General features: G+C 42.7%; 1 protein-coding gene across 2 annotated transcripts; it reads left to right on the top strand.

Moving 5' to 3' along the window:
* Positions 1-4,712: 4,712 nt before the first annotated feature.
* Positions 4,713-19,124, top strand: TMEM64 (transmembrane protein 64). Of its 2 annotated transcripts, XR_015257721.1 has the most exons (4): positions 4,713-6,032; positions 13,073-13,228; positions 16,518-17,039; positions 17,793-19,124. XR_015257721.1 is itself a non-coding variant. In XM_086741000.1 (3 exons), exons 1-3 carry the CDS (start codon positions 5,280-5,282, stop codon positions 16,710-16,712), a joined length of 1,104 nt encoding a protein of 367 aa, XP_086597126.1. In that variant the 5' UTR covers positions 4,713-5,279; the 3' UTR covers positions 16,713-19,124. The 2 variants fall into 2 exon arrangements, 1 of the variants encoding a protein (XP_086597126.1); XM_086741000.1 differs by having other exon boundaries at positions 16,518-19,124.
* Positions 19,125-20,403: the final 1,279 nt, after the last annotated feature.

The following is a 20,403-nucleotide window of genomic DNA, read 5'->3' as shown; positions in this document are numbered from 1 at the left end:
AGGAGTAATTGTACAGTTAACATTTTGAGATACATCCAATATTTGCACTGTGCAATTCAGGAGAACACTATGAATGTAATAAACTTGGTCTTTCTTCTATAGCTTACCACTTCCTAGGGCTGCCAATGCTAGCCAAGTCCACATGAACAATTTTGTGACTTCCAAACTTTAGGCTAGCTGCTCTGCATTAGACCAATAGCCCCAGACTAATGCGGTCTTTTGGCAACAAAACAGTTACTTCACGGAAAGAAAAATTGGCGGAAGTTTCTTCTGTCAACCTAAGGATATCCTTTTGCAAGGAAGAATCCCATGTGAGTCTTTAAGATGAAATAGCTTAAATTTTCCATTACTGCAACAGCTGAAAGCAGCTATAGATGTACCAAGTATATAGCTGTATTTTTGCCGTATGTATAAGGATGGTCAAGGTTTCTCATTTGCTATTTCTGGGGTAAGACACTAAGGAACATAATGTAAGTCATCATAAATCCTCACAGTTCTACTGAAATGGACCTGTTTTAGATGGCTCACTATTTATATAATACCTAGTATCAGAGTGATGTCTCAGAATCTTCCCTTCCATGTAAATATTTCAGCACACTGCTTAATGCACTTAATTTTTGTTCATGTCTTACATATAGTTTTATTAAAACCTGTTTGAAATGTTTCTTGTAAAATCATTGTATTAACCATATATTTTATGTACAAAGATGTATGAAAATAAACACATTCATTTTCTGAATTGTATGAGTTTACAATATTATATAAAATCATTCACTGTTTTTAACATGACTGTGTGGCACTTAGCTGGGAGGCGGAGTCTTGAAATAAAGTTTCTAGTCCTATATGTGAACACCTAATCCATCAAGCTGCAAAATAACAGTGTCTGGATTCCCACCCTAAGACTTAAAAATTAGTACTCTTTATGGATACATTTAAATGAGTTTTATGGGCATTTCATTTTTTTAATGTTTGTATCTTTTATTTATAAATATTTTCTGATCTTGGTAGCTCCAGGTGAAAGAAATGCAAGCTTTGCTACATCTGGATCAGTATTTGTCAAAAAAATTAAAACACTGGATGACCCTAAGTTCCTAATAGTGCCATTTCTCCTCTTGTACCTCCCATTCAGTTGCTGATACAGCAACTTCACAGCTATCACCTTTCACTGGGAATTTAACCATGTGACATAAAGTTATGTGCTAGTTTGTTTTCCTTCAGCATACGTTTCATTGGCTTTGACAAAACTGTGAATACACATGTATTTAAAATGTAACTACCCAAATCAGTAGTGTCCAGGCCATGGCCTGCAGACCTCATTTGGTCTACAAAAATAATTTATCTGGTCTTGGCTTGTTCCTTGCTAATATCTTCCCCCAAATCCTTGCAACTCATCCTCTGCTAAACAGCAAAAAGTGTATTCCCAGCATGAGCAAAGTGTTTGCACCATCCTTCATGCGAATGTACAGGAACACAGGATGAGGAAGACTACAGATAAGATGGAGGCACTTTCTGGTGATAGCCTGCTGTGGCCAAAGAATCGTTACTCCTGATATAAATCAGTTCATGTTGCAGTTCCCACCAAATGACTTTCACTTTAATGCTGACAGAATTAAATAGAATAAGATTTAGAAGTACACTGAAGTTATGGTCCTTAGTATCATTTTCTCAAAAAAGTCCTGCTTCTCTCTTCCAACGAACAATTCAGAAATAACTATGAGGAGCCCATAACTCAGAACTATTTTGGTTCCTGACTCGTGGCTTAATGCATCTTACTGTCCAGCTTCAGGACCCCTGTTCAGTGTGGGCCAGTCGCATGGGCCCAAGTGAGTCATGTCTTTCATTTCAACAGGATGACTCACACGCTTAGTTGGGTGTGTTTGCATGCTAATATTCTTGGAAATAAAAAAAAATGAGACAGGAGAAGAAGAGTTTCAAAATGCAAAACAGCATTTCTCAGTTGCTTGTGCCAGATCAAGGAAATTTCCTGGAACACGGGCCTGGAAAAACACTCGCATGGCAAAAATTCTTCAAAATCCAGTACAGTCTACGTCATCAAAAGAGCATCCTTCTATAGAAACACCTTTTCTTGAAGCAGAACAGTCCTCTGGCTGTTACCTTGTGCCTCTCAGATTTAAACTGATTCACTGACAAATACCAGAATAAAATATAAAGACAGGTAAGAAATCAGCTCAAATGACAGATGAGTAACTGAGAAAATCTAAGTAGCTCAGCCTGAGGAAGTATAGGAGCAGTTCTGGTTGATGCAATGTAACCATTTAAGCCTGCATGTACTAAACCTGTAATTTTTATTCCTATTACTTTAAAAAATTTCTGGAGCTAACCAGGCCAGCAGTGCTTTTTTAAAGAACAGGTTAGACAACATTTGTTGGAAATTATTCACTAAATCAAGTAACTTACTTGGGGAAAAAAAAAATAGTGCTATCTTTTGGAGCACAAAGTGTTTGTCCAGGAGCTGTGTGCTCAAGAGCTTGCGTGTTTTTCTAAGTGTCGTGATTGGTCTATGAAAAGATAACTGCTTTTCCTTACAGACCTTGCCTTGCTTATATCATCACACCATTGCAACTGCATCATCCATAGTATAGGAATATCTTATGATTCGCTGACTAGTAAGCCTGAAAGGTGGACCATTTCGTCCAGCAGTTGGCAAATTTTCGAGGGTGTGTGAGGTTGTTTTTTTTTCCCCTTCAGACAATAGGAGTGGGCCGGGAAGACTACCAGAAGCCAGCTGACGCTGCCTCTCAGCTCTGTAGCTGTACCCACTCTGCGTGCGGGAGAGGCTCCCAGCTCTGCCGGAATCCTGTTCAATTCCTGCGGCCTCGCTTGGATGTTTATCCAAAGATGCTTCAGCTCCTGCTGCAAGACCATGCTCTGTGTCACTCAAAATCTGACCATGTGTTCTGTTTCCTTCCGGAGCTGTTGCTCCAAGGATCTGTACAATGCCAGGATTAGCTATTTTAGGGGAGCCAAGTGATGGATGAGGTCAAGGAGTTTCAGCCTGTGTATTCCTAGGGACTGGAGAAGCATCTCCAATAACTAACTAGTTAAAATATTTTTATAGGTTGGAGTGTAATGTCAGGACTGTCACTTAGATAGGCCATTATGTTCCTCAAACCCTTTTGTGGCCCCTTTTCAAGAATGTTTTTTGGGATTATAAATACAGAACCCTGTAGCTTTTAGGAGCAGCAGCAGATTCATTCCAGCTCTGAGTACAAGGTTATGCACTTTAAATGCAGAAATGTAGGGGCAGCATAAAGCTTGTAATTCTGATAGAAATTTCCGCTCAGGCTTTTTCATATTCTCTGAAAGCAACTGTACTGAACAAAAATAGATGCAAACAGAATCCACATCAAAGACATACATGCTCTTAGTAGAAAACCAGAAATTAATATTTTGTCTTCTTGTTTTTCCACTGAACTTCTAGCCCTCCCCAGTTTGCTGAAATGTCTTACTGAATGTACAGGTATGCCCATCATCCTTTACGAGCCGTAATGCAGGGCTTTCTTGACATTATTATTATTCTGATGGCTGTAAGTCCAGCCTGTATTTGCATAATAAGTAGAGCACACACACAAAATCCAATGCTCACATTTGAATACAGGTAACAGCAAGAAAGCAAATTATGCTGAAGATATTTATTGGCAACTTCCCTATTACCTATTATACAGAATCTCCCAGGATTTTTTTATTTTGCATCTATCATTTTTTTAGGCTGACGTGTTGGATTGCTCAGGTTATATCGATTCTAATGGTGTATTCTGCAAGTGAACATATTTACAGTACATCCTTCAAGATAATTCTTCATTCTGAGATATGGGGTATTTTTTCCAATCACCCTTCAACATTTGCAACTCCCACACACATTCTCGTTTTATATATGCTTGCAGATTTCCCAGCAGAGTAGTATAACTGCACGGGTGCACATTGTACGTTTAAGTGTTTTAAAGAGAACAAAACCCTTTCTGCATTATACAGCTCCTGTTGTTACTAATGCCAGAGCAGCAGCAACCTATGACGCTGTCAAGCCTCGGCAAGGCTCCTGAGAAAACACTTCTCTAAATTGAGTCCTCGCTGTGTAGTCAGGCTGTTTCTTTCTAGCGATGGCTCAAAATTCAAGCTTAAACCATCCAAAAGTGTGTCTGAGCCTTCAGGCATGCCAGTCGAGCAGTCAGGCAAGTCAAGCTGTTCTGATGTGGAGATGCCACAAGCACCATGCAGCGGCCGTGGGGCTGAGGGGCCTTGGTTGTCACCTCTCAGCTCAAACCCCCGGCTGCTGGCTGGGAGGGGTTTGTCTCGCTTGTGAAGAGGAGAAAACCAAGGTGTTTATGAAACAAAGCCTTCACGTAAGGGAGGGAGAGCGGCTGACATCTCACGGAAGCCCGAGAGTAACCGTCTATACAGTGACGCCTCAACCAGGCGCTCCTCTGACAGAAAATAACCAGCTTTTCAGCACGGCGGCTTCAAACCTCGCTGGCCGAGGCCCAGCCGTGACTGAGGGCTTCGGAGGAGGGGTCAGGAGAGCAGCCTGGACAGCCGGCCTGCGGCCACCGGCCGGGGCCGCCTAAGGCCGGCGTGAGGGGCGGTCCCCGCCCGCGGCAGCCCGAGGCGCGGGCGAGGCGGGACGGCGGCGGCGCCCCGCTGAAGCACACCCCGCCCGGCCCGCCGCTCCCGGGGCGGAGCGGGGGGCGGGCCGCGGCGCTGCCGCCGAGCCCCGCAGCGGGGCTGGGCGCTGCCGCCGCCGCCGGAGTCGAGCCTCCTCCTCCTGCGCTGCGAGCGGCGGCTGGGCTGCCACATCGGCACCGCCGCTCCGAGAAGGCGCTTCCCCGGAGCGAAGCGGGAGCCCAGCACGCCGGGAGATGGAGCCCCGCTGCCGCGGTTGCTGCTGCCGCCGCCGCCGCTGCCGCCCCCCGGGACTTGCGCTCCGCCAGGGCCGCCGCTACCACTGCCGGGACGGAGAGCGCGGCGCCGCCGCCGCTTAACGCCGCAGCCCCGCCGGCGCGGCCCAGGGGGGAGGCGGCGCGGAGGCTGCCGCGGTCCCTCCGCCCGCCGGGCCCGGGCGGCGGCGAAGCGCGGTCCCCTCCTCCCCGCCCTCCCCGCTTGCCGCTTCCCCGCCCTCGCCCGGCCCTCGGCTGGGCTCCGTCGCCGGGCCATGGCGGGGCGATGAGGGAGCAGCCGCCCCTGCCCGCAGGCTGCGAGGGGAGGCGGGGAGCGACGGGGCCGGGTGGCTGGGCGGCGGTAGAGCCGGGCGGCGGGGCGGGGGGATGTGGGGCGCGGGGACCGCGGCGCTGCAGCTCCTCTCCCGGGCCGTGAAGCAGGCGGCGGCACAGGGGGCCCGGCAGGACGTGGGCCGCTGGCTGTCCCGAGCCGCGGGAGGCGGCGGCGGGGACCCCGTCGGCTTCGTCCCGGCGGAGGCGGCGGGGGCCGGCGGGCTGCTGCTGGGGCCCTACGGGGAACAGGGCGGGCTACCGCCGGCGGAGCTGCTGCTCTGCCAGCTGCCCGAGGCGGGCGGCGGCGGGCCCGGGCTGGGCGAGGCCCGGGGCTGGCGCTGCTCCTGCTGCCTCCTGGGCACCTGCTGGTGCAAGAGCTGCCTCAGCGTGTGCGTGCTGGCCGCCCTCTGCTTCGCCTCGTTGGCTCTGGTGCGCCAATACCTGCGGGACCTGCTGCTGTGGGCCGAGAGCCTGGACAGCCTGGCCGGCCTCCTGCTCTTCACCGTGGGCTTCATCGTCGTGTCCTTCCCCTGCAGCTGGGGCTACATCCTGCTCAATGTGGCCGCCGGCTACCTCTACGGCTTCGTGCTGGGCATGGGGCTGATGGTGCTCGGCGTCCTCGTCGGCACCTTCGTCGCCCACGTGGCCTGCAAGCGGCTGTTGGCCCGCTGGGCGCGGGCCAGGATCCAGGGCAGCGAGACGCTCAGCGCCGTCGTCCGTGTTGTGGAGGGCGGCAGTGGCCTCAAGGTGGTGGCTCTGGCACGGCTGACGCCGATCCCCTTCGGGCTGCAGAACGCAGTCTTCGCGGTGAGTCCCAGCCTGGGCCGTGCAGCCAAGGAAGAAGCTCTGTCTGGAAGGATGGCTTGTATGGATGGAGGTTGCCTCCTTTGCTGGGAAGAAACCTTGGTTTCTTTCTCTTTTAACAATAAAAGCAGCTCTCCTGCTTGCTCTTGCTAGTGGCTCTTCCCTGCTTGTGGAGGGGCGGCAGGGAAATTCTCAAGGCGCCTTGTTCAGTGGCACTGCATTAGAGTTGCTCTCTGGCTTTCAAGACAGTATTCTGGTGTTAGAAAGAAGCACCAAGGTGCTGTGTAGCAAAATGTGCAGAGAACTCGACAGTTTTAAAGTGCTTGTGTTTTTTAAATTGATCCGAGTGGGAGGAAATGTGTTTTTAAGCAATCTTGCCAGATCTCCCTAAACTACTTAATATAAATAATCATATTGGAGAGGAAGAAGTGAACAGATTAAAACTTTTGCTCCACTCGGTTGATGTTTGTAGCATAGATCTGGCAAATCCATACAGGGTGTTAAGTCTGTGCACGTGAGAGAAGCTGCGTATTTTGGGCAGAGCAGTAAGATGCAGACTCAGAGCTGAAAAGGGACTCTACAGCAGAGTGGTACTGAAAGTTAGTTTGGACAAGGGTTAGTCTTGCTTTTCTTTCTACTTTTAGATGAAGATTGGTACATTCCTTAAGAATAATTATTTAAAATTTATAATCTTATTGTTCTCTTTGTTCATCCTAAAGGAGAAAATAAGAACATAGAAGGTACCCTTTTTGATTGCCATCATGCAATGATGACAATTTCAGACCCTTATCTCTTCCTAAGTGATCTGAAGGATCTGGTTTTGGCTGTGTGTTCTGCCTCAGTTGTGTCTGCTAACTCAGTGAAATCAAAACAATGAAACCAGATTGTGAAATATTTAAAACGTTTAACAGTAACTTGTATGTTCTTTAATGTAGCAGACCCTCTAAATGAGTGTTTTGGTCTGCCACATTCTTACAGCATGCTTTCCTTTCCCACATCTAGAATTCTGATCCCGTACCCTGCTGAAGCGCTTACTTAATTTTGACAGAATCATCTGGTTGAAATTAGTAGGTCATCAAATACCAAATCTGTTATTTAAGAAAAAATTAATCTACACAATTTTCAGGGGTTAACTCCCATGTCAAATATGTAAAATTGCTGTGCATAAAACTGTGTGCTGGAGCATTCATCTCAAGAGCTGCAATCTCTGTAAAAGCTGCAGCAACTTACAGTTTCTTTTTAAGCAGATCCTTTAACCATTTCCTTGTTGTGAATGAGACAAACCTTAGCTGTTCTATTTATTTACCTATATTGGTACAGGACTGAGGAAGCGTAGACCCATGCAGCTGGAAGCAGAGTCCCCCTGGAGCCCAAGGTCTCGATGTAGCAAATGAAGCTTCAGTTTGACCCTTCTAAAGTGGGGAGAGCTGTTGTGCTGTGGTTGTTCACAGCTTCTGGGTGTCACTTGAAGTAGTCAGCTGATGTCGTAGGGTAGTATTGGCTCTGAAGAACTGACCAGAAAATTACCAAGTTAAAATTATTTCCTTCCTGGCATAACTGTTCAGTTGGAAACACGATTCAGCAGAGTATTCAGGCCAGTGCAGTATTAAAATGATGCTGTAAATCAGTGTTTTGTATTCTCTGAGTACTGCAAGCTAAATAATTTTCTTTCCAAGTGGAAAGTTTCAGGGTTAAAGTAACAGAAAATGAGATGAAACCAGGTTCTTGAGTATACCAAATAACTTGGATGTTGCCTGCTATAATTAGTTTGGGTTGCATTTATTACTTCAGATTTATTATTTTGCAGCATAGTCAAATAAAGCACGATGTGTTCAATTTTTAACCAGGAACACTTAATATGAGCTACTAGATTACTGAAAAATAAAAACGCATGCAAATCTGGGAATTCAAGGCAGTTTCCCACTGTGAGTCCAGTTTGAGCTACATATGGAATACAAAATTCTACCTACACACGCCGAGCTGTCATTGCTTTGAAATTGGACTTATTGGAAAAGCTTAAGCATTTTAAGCTTAAGCTTAAAATGCAGGGGGGTTTGGAGTACCCTAATTATCCATTCCCAATGCTGTCAACTTCAGCAATGAATTTGGAAAGGATTGCTGTTAATAGTAGAAGTAAGAACAGTGAACTTAAGAAAACCTACGCATCTTTAATTTTCCAGCAGTCTGGTCTATAAGTGTTTTCTATGTGCATATTCGTGAGTAAACTGGAGATACTGAGAATATTTAAATGAGAGGGTAGCGAGGAAGTGACACATAAGGTCCAGCGCAAGACATAACCTTGAGGGGAGAGGGGTCGTCTGCAGGGCTGGGATTAAAGGGTTTCTACAAGCACTTTGTTCAGTGGCAGGTACCACTTGCTGAGGGTTTTGGGGAGGTTGAATTGCGGGGGAACATACAGGAGGAAGAGCTTCCTAGCATTTGATTAGTGATGGGATCATATTATTTGAAACAGCAGAGACAAGAAGAAAATTAACACAAAGTTCTTAGTTTCTTACCAGCCAGGCATGAACATCTTGCTGCTTAAGGTCATTCTGCTGCTCTTTAGGAAAGCACTGATAGTAGGAGCAGTGGCATAATGCATTTACTTGCCTTTCTAGAAGACCTAGAAACTTCTTAACTGAAAGCATGTTTGTATTTCTGTTTGCGTGGTGTTTGCTTAATTGTCGTTCCTGTGATGCCAGGGTGATAGCTCTTACTGAAGTGTTTGCCCACGCACAGCCCTCTCCCCTTGGCAACTGTGAGTGTTCTGAATGCAGGTCTGTAAGGAGGCCTGGCATGCAGGTTATCACCTCCTTCCCACTGCTGGGTCCCTGGAGCTAGCTTTGTACAGACTGATTGTTTGTAGTGCCAGGTGTAGCTAAGATTAGAATTCATATTTCTTCTTTCTCTTCTGAGAGAAGTATTGTATGGAAGAAATAATCTGTCCAGTTGTGCATCTTTGGTGCCAGAAATGCATGCAGTGAAATCAGAGTTCAAGAAATGGTACCTGCTTAGCAGGAACATGCAGGCTGCTTACTCTGCTCGTGGGAAAGTTGCTAGCTATTTTTTGTTTTGTTTTGTTTTTTTATTCCCTACCTGTTGGGGTTGGTTTTTTTTGAGGAAGTAAAGAGCATCAGAATTGTATTTTGCTCTCAGTTGCTAAGCCAACCTGATCTGCAACACGGGATTTCATAAACTGAGGAGAGAGAAATGTGCTGCAATCCACAAAGGCATGTGAGCCTACAATAAAGTCCTGACACAAGCGTTTATTCTTTGACAGGACTGAACCAAAGGTGTCAGCTGCAAAGAATACACAAAACTTTCACTGGACAAAGCCTGTCCAAGGCTTAGTGGGAGAATTTCTGCCTAACAGTCTTGTTACCAGAGTGGTTAGATAGTTCTTAATTTTATTTTAATACATTGATATGGCCTATAACGCTTGCATCCATGCTTCCATTGGGATTTCACTGTTAATTTTTATTGGCTTGAGCTTTCTGTAGAAACAGAGTCCTGGTAGCCTCTGTTTGGCAGCTTGGCCGCACAGAACCCAGTCTGGCAGGTTTCTAGAACAGGTAAAGTTTCATAGAAGGAAAGACACGGAAAACTGTAGGTTTCATTGAAAATTTCTCGGGTTTCTTGGGTAGGAATGCTATCCACTTCCTATGCCTGCTGGGGGAAAGGATACCACTGCAGGTCTGAACCCTGCAAACCAGGAGTTTGCCTCAGTCTTCACTGGTAAGTGCTACAGCCACACCGCCCAAGTCAGAAGGCAAAGCTAGGGACTGGGAGAATGAAGAACCACCCACTGTAGCAGAAGAGCAGGTTTGGGAACATCTGAGGAACTTAAAGGTGCACAAGTCCATGGGACCTGATGGGATGTATCCATGGGTCCTGAGGGAGCTGGCAGATGAAGTTGCTAAGCCACTATCCATCATATTTGAGAAGTTGTGGCAGACTGGTGAAGTTCCCACTGGCTGGAAAAGGGGAAACATAACCCCTATTTTTAAAAAGGGAAACAAGGAGGACCTGGGCAACTATAGGCCGGTCAGCCTCACCTCTGTGCCTGGCAAGATCATGGAGCAGATCCTCCTGGAAAATATACTAAGGCACATGGAAAAGAAGGAGGTGATTGCTGACAGCCAACATGGCTTCACTAAGGGCAAATCATGCCTGTCAAATTTGGTGGCCTTCTACGACAGGATTACAGCATTGGTGGATACGGGATGAGCAACTGATGCCATCTTCCTGGACTTGTGCAAAGCTTTTGACACTGTCCCGCACAACATCCTTGTCTCTAAACTGGAGAGACATGGATTTGATGGATGGACCACTCGGTGGATTAGGAATTGGCTGGATGGTCACACTCGAAGAGTTGTGATCAATGGCTCGATGTTCAAGCGGAGACGAGTGATGAGTGGTGTTCCTCAGGGGTCGATATTGGGGCCAGCACTGTTTAACACCTGTTTTGGTGACATGGACAGTGGGATCGAGGGCACCCTCAGCACATGTGCTGACGACACCAACAAGACCAAGGGCAAGGTCCTGCACATGAGTTGGGGCAATCCTAAGCACAAATACAGGATGGATGGGGAATGGATTGAGAGCAGCCCTGAGGAGAAGGATTTGGGTGTGCTAGTTGATGGGAAGCTCAACATGACCCGGCAATGTGTGATTCTCCTCGTCTACTCCAGTCTTGTGAGATACCACCTCTGGCGTCCCCAACATAAGAAGGATGTGGGCCTGTTGGAGAGGGTCCAGAGGAGGGCGACAAAGATGATCAGAGGGCTGGAGCACCTCTCCTGTGAGGACAGGCTGAGAGAGTTGGGGCTGTTCAGGCTGGAGAAGAGAAGGCTCTGGGGAGACTGTAGCAGCCTTCCAGTACCTAAAGGGGGCCTACAGCAAAGCTGGAGAGGGACTTTTGACAAGGGCATGTAGTAATAGGATGAGGGGTGATGGCTTTAAACTGGAAGAGAGTAGGTTTAGATTAGCTATAAGGAAGAAATTCTTCACTGTGAGGGTCGTGGGGCACTGGAACAGGTTTCCCAGAGGAGTTGTGGATGCCCCATTCCTGGGAGTGTTCAAGGCCAGGCTGGATGAGGCTTTGAACAACCCCCCCAGCCATGGCAGGGGGATTGGAACTAAGTGGTCTCTAAGATCCCTTCCAATACAAACCATTCTATGATTCTGTAAGAGGGCACGTGCACTTTTTTACCCCCTCTCATTAACTTTCATTTTAGTGGGAAGCTCGAGTCTCAGTCCAGGCCATTGGCAGCCTCCCCTTCGTTTGGAAACAGTCTCTCTCATGGCCCAGGAGGTCCAGTTGCTTAGGACAGATCCTGACTTGCAGACACGTTGCTCTGCAATTGAAGTGTCCTGAATACGTGTACAGAAATGAAAGAGGTCCCCAGGAGTGTTAAAACAATCTTTGGGAAGTTTCCCAGCTCCATTAGATTTAATGACAGTGTCCTACTTAGCAAATCTTGCCTCAGCGTTAGTATTTCAGACACTTTTAATAGGAGCTTCTTCATTCCCTTGGCAGTACGGGAAGTTTTGCTTGTGCATTCTTATTACATGGCCCAGATTACTATAATGTTTTTTAAAAAATAGTCTTTTCAAAGCATCAGTCAAATATGAAGTTCTGACATAATTATGTAGTGCTTTTTCATTATAAATCTAAATTAATCTTGTATAGAGAGGGAAATGTATTATTTGTCTTGCTGCTATATATTTCAGTCTGTGGGAAGTATAATTCACAGTGTGAAGTTTGGAATTGGCTTATTGGATCTTGTTCCAGTGAATTATTATTAATCTTTATGCTTCATTGCATTCTCCTCCTCCGTTGCCCTTCCTTCTTCCTAAAAACTTTCCACTGATGGTGCTCAGAGCTCTGAGAATTTGGCACTGTGACTTTCATAGTAGCTAAAGTTTATTTTAAGAATAGCATGATGAAATGCGTAACTTTGCTGCTATTCTCTTGTCTTTGACGTTGGATGAAACTGTCAAGGTCAATAATTTCCATGCAGGCTCCCGGTGTTAGGGGCTGTTCTTAATTAGAACTTGTTCTATTACTATGTGATCAACTGAATTGTCTGGAAAATTCCTTAGACTGCGTGTTTCAAAATCACCCTTTTCATACTCATTTTTAACCCATAGTTTCCTCTTGTTTTCATTTTTTCTTGCATAAATATCTTTGGGTGTCTTGGCTTTTGCATTTGATATTTCGGAATGGCTGCTGATAATAATTTAGCTACTGCTGTGTACTTTGTTCCCATGTAAACTGTCCACGAATTTACTCAGCATAGAAATTTCACAGCAAAGAGTAAAATACCTTGAAGTGTTATTACTGGTTTTTCCAGAGAAACTAACAAAAGCTGTAGTCATGTGTACTGTTTTCTTCACTAATTCGTGTGATATATAATATCTTTGGTAGAGAATCTTAACGATACCCATGTGTGTAACGGATAGATACAGGCAGATATTGCTGCTAGAGATCACTGATAGATACATGTCCCTTAAGGAGCATATAATTTCCTTTGCAGAGGCAAATTGTATCTGCCATTGTGTTTACCTAGATCATATTTAATACTGTGACATTTTGAACAATTACCTCTTTTATTAGTTGCCATACCTGTAAAAAGCAAAACAAACAGATTTTGGTTTTAGACCTTCATATTTGATAAAGTAATTTCTTCCCGCAAGCGAGGTCTCCTAACTTGCAGGGCTCTGTTTAGCATGAAGAAATAAACATCTTAAGTGGACAGTGTAATCGCATCCTTAGTTAATGACTTCTGCACAGAGATGTTGTGTAATGAAAGATGAAATGAAAGAAAACCTAGAAACTTTAAAAAGGCCAGATGAAAACTGGCCGCATACTGGTTTATTGTGTTATCTTAGATTCATGCACAGTGGAAAGTTTCAGTGAAGGAATGTAAGGAATTATTTCATTATTTTGCACGGATGTTTGTGGAAACGGCAGACTACTTGTTTGTGCACATAGATTGTGTTGTAACGGTGCTTGATTTCTTACGCTGTCTTTTACTCAGATTACAGATTTGTCACTACCCAACTACCTGATGGCTTCTTCAGTTGGGCTGCTACCTACTCAGCTCCTGAACTCATACTTGGGCACTACCTTGCGCACCATGGAGGATGTGATTGCAGAACAAAGTGTTAGTGGCTATTTTATATTCAGTTTACAGGTAAGTTAAAATTACTGCTTTCGTAGACTTTGGTAACAGCAATGCCAGTCTCTTTATGAATGCTTGGGTAAGAAATTACGCTTGGAAAGAGTAATCTTCTTGTGTTTGAGCTTATTTCTTTATCCCCCTAATTTCTTGCTCATCTGCTGTACCAGTGGGATTCAAGACAGGATTTGCTTCTGGAGACAGTAGGCAATTTCCTTCCTGGTGCTTTGTCTCTTCAAGTCATTGAATCATCTCTTTGGAAACTGATGCCCATAGGAAGGTGTATGAGACATAGTGAGATTCAGTGTTGCTGATTTCTCTTTCAGACGGCACCACCTCCAGTGCGAAAGGGGCAGGCTACAGGTTTCGGGAAATGCCTGTTTCAGGGGTTAAGAGCTGCTCTCTGTTGGCATGACAGCTCCCTATTCTGAGGCAGCTGACCTCTTACAGACCGAAAGCCAAGCAAGTATGGCATGTGCTATTGATAAGTGGCAGGTTTTAAAAAGTGTTTAATTTATAAGTCTGTTATTAGTATTTTCAGTACGTTGTGTAAAACTGAGCTCACATTTATTTTTCACAGGCTTATTGACTGCTAGATAACCAGAGAAATGAGTTTCCAGTGTACTGTTTTCTTTTGTTGCTTTCTTCTCTTTAAAAAAGTTGAATTCTCTCATACTTCACGACACAAAGCAGAACTACTCAGTGTTCTCTTTTTCTCTTTCTGCCACAGTTTTGTCAAGTTTTCTTTCTCTTGCCCTCTGTGGTAATCTTCTGCTGAATTTTAGACTTGTCAAGCCATCCCTACACAAAAGCCCTTGTGCCACCAGCTGCGAAGTAGGTGCTCAGACCCAGCACCTGTGCAGTGTTCATTATTAGCATTGAACACTCCCAATTTTGCCTAGGTGTTCAGGGTGAAAAGTGCTGTAAAAATACCATTTTGCTAATGCCTAAATCAGAATATTGTCATTTTGCAAGTGAGTAAATTAGAAGTATATAGTACATTTACATGAGCTTAGCTGATGAAATGATTTGTCAATAAATCTTGAGGGTGAGCCTTAAGTTTGAGACCTTTATGAGCAAAGAAGTCATGAGTATTTCAGAACCAGATGATATATTAAAACCTTCTCTGACAGCATTGGTACTTCAGGCTGTGTTTGAACAGCAGTTACCATGGTTTGCAGACTTTCAGTTGGTACTGCAGTCATTTATCTTCCTTGGTGTTTACAGTCATAAAGCTGATGTTTAACAATGCTAAGATATAAAACTAAATCTGGGACTATTTTAAACCTCCCCCCACCCTGAAATTTGTGTCTTCTTAAATGGAATGTACCAGGTTTATGAGTATTAAAAATGCTTTTATAAATGTAGCGTAAATAGCCTCAATAGATCAAAGAGAATGGTTACTTGATCAGCTTTCATTTCAGTTGTGAAATGTTATTTCCAGAGTACTGGTTTTTAGTGCTCTTTTTCTTTTTTTTCCACTAATGTTTTTTTTTTTTTAAATGACATTGACTCTCCTTTGTCGATTATATAGCTTGTATCATAACTGTCACTCAGGTAGGCACTAGCTGGAGAGGCTGAATGTTTGAATAAGAGCGTTAACCTCCTTGAGAGCAATCCTTGGGACCTGACTTTATAAGTCAAGGGGAGCCTGTTAGTGGACGAATTACTTACGTTCTTCCACTTTCTCTCAGGTATCTGCCTAGTGCTTTGCCTGGTTGGGCTTTGACGGGACTTTGATTTAATAAATAGCTCTAAAAATCCTTCGGATGTATGAGTTTTTAAAATTATTTATCTAGGGAACTAGGCTACTGGTAGTAGTATTTGTAAAACCAGTCTAGTTTAAATATTTGCGTGAGCGTTCAGAATAGGATTTTTCCTATGTATTCAGATCTTTGCGTCCATAGTCTCTTTTTGACTCTTACATTGGCCAGCTTTTGAAATGTATAACTCGAATTAGCAAGGGATATCTTTTTCACCACAAGGACAGTCAAGCAGTGGAGCAGGTTACCCAGAGAGGTGGTGAAATCTCTGTCCTTGGAAGTTTTAAATGTCTGACTGGACACAAGTCCTGAGCAACCTGGTCTGATCTTGCAGCCAGTCCTGCTTTGAGTGGCAAGTTGGGCTAGAGACCGCCGGGAACACCTTCCAGCCGCAATTATCCTGTGACCATACTTGTCAACCATCTTACTCAGTGGTATTCTAGTATCTTTTACGCCATGCTGACAGATGTTTTAAGTGATAGTCCTTAATGATACGTAAAACATAACTCTACCTATTAATAATAAATTTCAGATTTTGCACTCAAAACTTCAGTTTCTGTTGTAAACAATATAACCTTTTTGTTTTTTTGAAAGGAAGTTGCAAATTCCAGCTAGTTTCATATAACATTCTTTAAAAAGGCAGAGGAATTTACTTCTTTCAAAGGGACTCTGACTATAAGACAGCTTGATTTTTATTTGAAGATTTTATTTTTTTTAAGGAGGAACTGAACTGAAAACTAAACATGTTTTATTGAAACCAAAGGCTGCCTCCTGGGAGTGCAGTGCTTGCCAGTGTCATTGAATGAGTAATTCCTAAGCAAAAATTGTCCAAGTTTATTTCTGATAGTTTTTGTGATGAAAGTTTAAAAATTCTCAGCAATAAAATTAAGAGCGAAAACCTGAACTAAGCACTTAGTTTTGGACAGTATTGCCTCCTTAAAACAAAGAAAAAACCCCTACAGTGCCAACATTCTGTCCCCTTCCTGAGCCATCCGTCAGAAACCAAGTTTTTCCCATGCAGACTACTATAAATCACTCAGAAACTCTGATTCTTCCCCGTTCCGTCCTAGTATCCAAGAAGCACAGTGACTCTGCTGCTCTCTGCTGTCTTCCACCCCGGAAGGGCAAGGACAAGAAGTTTTATTTTCTTTACTCTGCATCATCCTCTATCTCTACTGTTTTGCAAGTTGCAGGTGCCCAGTATAATTTCAGCCTATTTTTCACTTGGTACGTGGAAAACAGCCCCTTTGACTCACAGAGACACACCGTGTCATTTCTTTGTGGAAACATTTTAAGTTCTATGTAATGTCTATGTTCTGATATGCTAGTTATATTGTTTAGCATACGGACGTTTAGAGCCACTCATTGGTTAAGTTCATTTCCCTTCTCATGTCTTACCTGTGAAGTGTTGAGGCAACAGATGCCTCCATGAATCTTTGCATCTATGACTTTTTGGTTTTTTGTTTTTTTTTCCAGAACAATTGCTTTTTATTCGTGCTTACAGTTTGTATAGCCTACAACAGTCTTTGTTTTATTTGCAGATTGTCATAAGCATAGGACTCATGTTTTACGTCGTTCACCGAGCTCAAGTGGAACTGAATGCAGCTATTGTAGCGTGTGAAATGGAAATGAAGACATCGCTTGTTAAAGACAGTCAACCAAGCATCAGTGGTTCAACCACATACTGCAACAAAAGGACAGTAACGTTCTCTGGAGGAGGTGTCAATATTGTGTGATTTCAAGTATTGATAAAGTAAGGTTTTGTGAACCTAAGCTGTTGCCCAGAAATGTCTATGGACAATTCAACTAGTTTTAAAAAAACTTACAAGTGGTTACAGGTTGTACTGTGGCACAAACCAACGACCAGCTCTTCAGTTGCACACGGGGTGACTTCTAGCAAGAGAAGAAAAATGGGGAAGTAACTTAAGATGTAAATGCAAATTTGGCTGCACCTTTGGTCATTTATTATGCCTGTCATGGCCTGTAGTCTGCACTTTAGGTTTTTTTCCTTTGCTTCCATAAACTGAGAAATGCTTCTATAAACTGAGAAAAGTAGCACAGAGGTAAATATTTTTCTGCTTAGTGTTATTTATAAGGCTGAATAATTATATGCAGTAGAATTTTATTACTGATAAAGATGAATGAGAAAGTATGCAATTCAATATATGTTATGTTATTCTTGAATGTGCTTTTGCTTTGGAATTGCTTCCAGAACTTGGAGTGTATTATTTAGCTAATGATGGGACCATTTGGCTTTTCCTTCATTTTTGATTTAAAAAAAAAGAGAACCCTATATAAAGTTTTGGTTGAATGTATTTTTGTAAGTCATGAAAAATGTTGCAGAGCCATGCCTATGTATTCACATAAGCTTAAATCCTACATTGTGGGACTGAAGTGCTCTTAAATAACATTTTAAGTTACACTGTGTAATATGCAAAGTAAAAGGGAAAATACAGAAGTTATAATAGATTGCAGCGACTATTTGAAGGAGACTTCATGACTTACCTGTTGCATTGGTTTTACCACCTTAGTGACTGTAACAAAGGGCTGTTCCACATTAGTCCTATTTATAATATTTTTAATTGTTAAAAGGATGGAGTTTTTCAACTCACGTAACTGCATATAATAAGGCTTCCAGAACAGGGAGCTGAATCTCTCCTTTAAACAACAGGATTGGATACTGACAATACTAATTTTACTTGAAGGTGGCCTTTATTTTATAAATGAATCCTCCCTCCCTTTAAAAAGCTTTAAAAATCCACTTTGGTTGGCATGTTTTTTCTAAAAGTTTTACTTTTTTTTTTTTTTTTTTAAAGACGCAATCTATTATAAATTTCATCAGAGTGAAGAAATGAAAACTAGAGATTCTCCTTGGAAAAATAAATAATCCAGTAATGGAGGAGGACACTAATGTCTCTGAGACTCAGGAATTCTGACTCAATTTTTGCAAGACAACACTGTATTGGATAATGCTCCTTTTACGCGTGCTGTGGACTGTTTTTCACTGCGTTTGAATAGACTGGATAACCCGATAGTAACTTGTGTGTGTGTGGAAAAGGAAAACAACAATAATGCCTGAACATGATGTCTTGAATGTGTGAGTTTCATGTAGATATACATACCAATGTTCAATTGCTCAAACACACGCAAGTCATCTGATACAAAAATAATGTAATGTATTGCTTATTTTGTAGTTATTTTGTGTAAGTTTTTAAGGATGCTTTCAGTCTTCAAGATTGTGTTGTTTTCTCACAGTATGGCTGTGCCTCCTTTTTGTAAGGCTGTTTGTTGGGTTCAAGCATTTTGTCTTGTTGAAAATAGCAGGTCTTCAAGGTTGTTGGGAAGCAGAGATTTGATAGCCTCTGACAGTCTTACTGTAAGGATGTGCAGTACTCACATAACGTGACATTACGCATTTCTTGGTAGTGGAAGTTCAATTTTGTTCTTTAAATATGTATCCTTTGAAGACCGCTCTTCTTGGGTCTTGTGACCTAAGGAACTGAACTAGTTAAATGAAACAACAAAGTTCAGATTGTCTTTTTTTTTTTTTTTTTTTTTTTTTGTTATTTTGGGGGGTTTGGTATTTTGGTTGGTTGGTTTGTTTTTGAAAAGGCAATCTGTATATACCTGGAAGTTTTCATTTACACATCTCTGCCTCTGACAGCTCCTGTGTGAAAACAAGAGAGCCAGATAACTTTTTGATGGCGTTATTTGTCATCATAGTATAATTGAGCCCTTTCTTAACTAAAGATTTCTTGGGTTTTTTTCTTGTTTCTTGGAAAGAACAATCTTACAATAAATGAACTGATCTGAACTTTGCTCCGTCTTGCCAAATCAACAAGTGTTTTGAAGAGGGTATCTCTTTCTTTGCATTTTTTAACTAACTTAAGGTTGCGTTGATTATTTGAGAACATTTCCCAAATACATATCTTGAAGTGCATTTATTTCCATGACATTTTGTAACCAGAGTAACTTCACTATGTGAACACTTTTGTAGTATGGAATTAGTTCTTAAGACTTTTGCATTTTGCTTGATACTTGTAATATTTGTGTACAAGTTAATGGGAAATGTGCATTAAAAGGAACTTTTCTGTATCATGCCAATCATAATTTTATACAATAAATTCACTCAAGTTTCTTTAAAGGAATATGTATTAAATGTTTAGGTTTCTATGAAGTAGTTGGAAAGAAAGTGCAGTGGAGTGTCGCCTTTATGTATACAGGCAAAGATAGCTTACATTAAATGAGTAACAAATTAGGATTTAAGGGTGAATTCCATGGGTGGGGAGTTGCTGACAAGGGAAGGACACTTTTTTTTTTTTTAATTCAAATTAAATTAATGCTTAATTTGGTTGAATACTTTGAAGGTTAGGTGTTCATAGCTAGCTTTTTGATAGAAGAATAAGCACACCTGTGCTTATGAGAAGTGTGCTACTGAACTAAAAGAGGATTGATATTTTTGACTGTAGAAGTAGTAAAAGTGATGTGATTCTTTTTTTTTTTTTATAATCCTTACGTAGTGCAATTAAAGTATAAAAGGGTATGAATCCAGTTTAAGTAATAGTGGCAACTCACCTTCATTAATATTTTCTGAGTTGCCATGACGGTGAAATTTCTGCGTTTTGTACATTACGTGTACCTAAATTGCAGGTCGCATAGAAGAAGGAATCCGTCTCAGCCGTGTGTACCAGTTTTCCTTCCTCCTCCTTGTGGTAATTGCAACTGTGTAATAAATTTGTCAAAATTTAACGTCATGCTAAACACCTGTGAGGAAAACTCTTTTTTTTTTTTTTTTTGTCCAAGAGCTTTATATACTATTTTCATTCTGGTTTTTGCACAACAACAAGCATGGCTGAGGTCAAATTTGAAGAAGGGAAAAACTGCTCTTGCATGGTGTGTAGCTAGTGGCACGTATCGGATCCTTTGCATTCATTTTCAGGTTTCCACCCAAGGCTGGTATGCTTTGGATTTTGAATTTATGAATGAATTACTGGAGTCATCAGAGGCCTTGCAAATAATCTAGGATACAATGCATAAGACGAAGTGTTGTAAATATGTTCCCATTCACTCTGCGGTCACTCTGCGGTCATTCTTAATGACAGAAGCAAATAGCTCGAGTAGCTCTGTGACAGGCTTCCTCACTGTAATAGACTCAAAGTTGGTACCAGCCCTGTCTACATAAGAAGATGATGGTTTGGATATGAAGGGATAGGAAATCAAGTGCAGAGAGGAAACTGATGCAAATTCTGTCTGCTGAGGAAAGCAGCTTGTCCCTGTCCTCTCCAGTCCCGCAGAATTACAGCGGTGTGCCTGGCTGTGCAGGGGTGATGCGTCTAACACATCCTCTCTTCATGGACATCAGCATTTGTCTCGCACTATCCTGCTGTATGGATTTGTCATTTATATTCATTTGTTAGTGGTAAGTAG

The sequence above is a fragment of the Chlamydotis macqueenii genome, chromosome 2, assembly GCF_036417535.1.
Source record: "Chlamydotis macqueenii isolate bChlMac1 chromosome 2, bChlMac1.mat, whole genome shotgun sequence".
Lineage (NCBI taxonomy): Eukaryota > Metazoa > Chordata > Aves > Otidiformes > Otididae > Chlamydotis > Chlamydotis macqueenii.
This window is presented reverse-complemented; position numbering and strand designations above follow the sequence as displayed.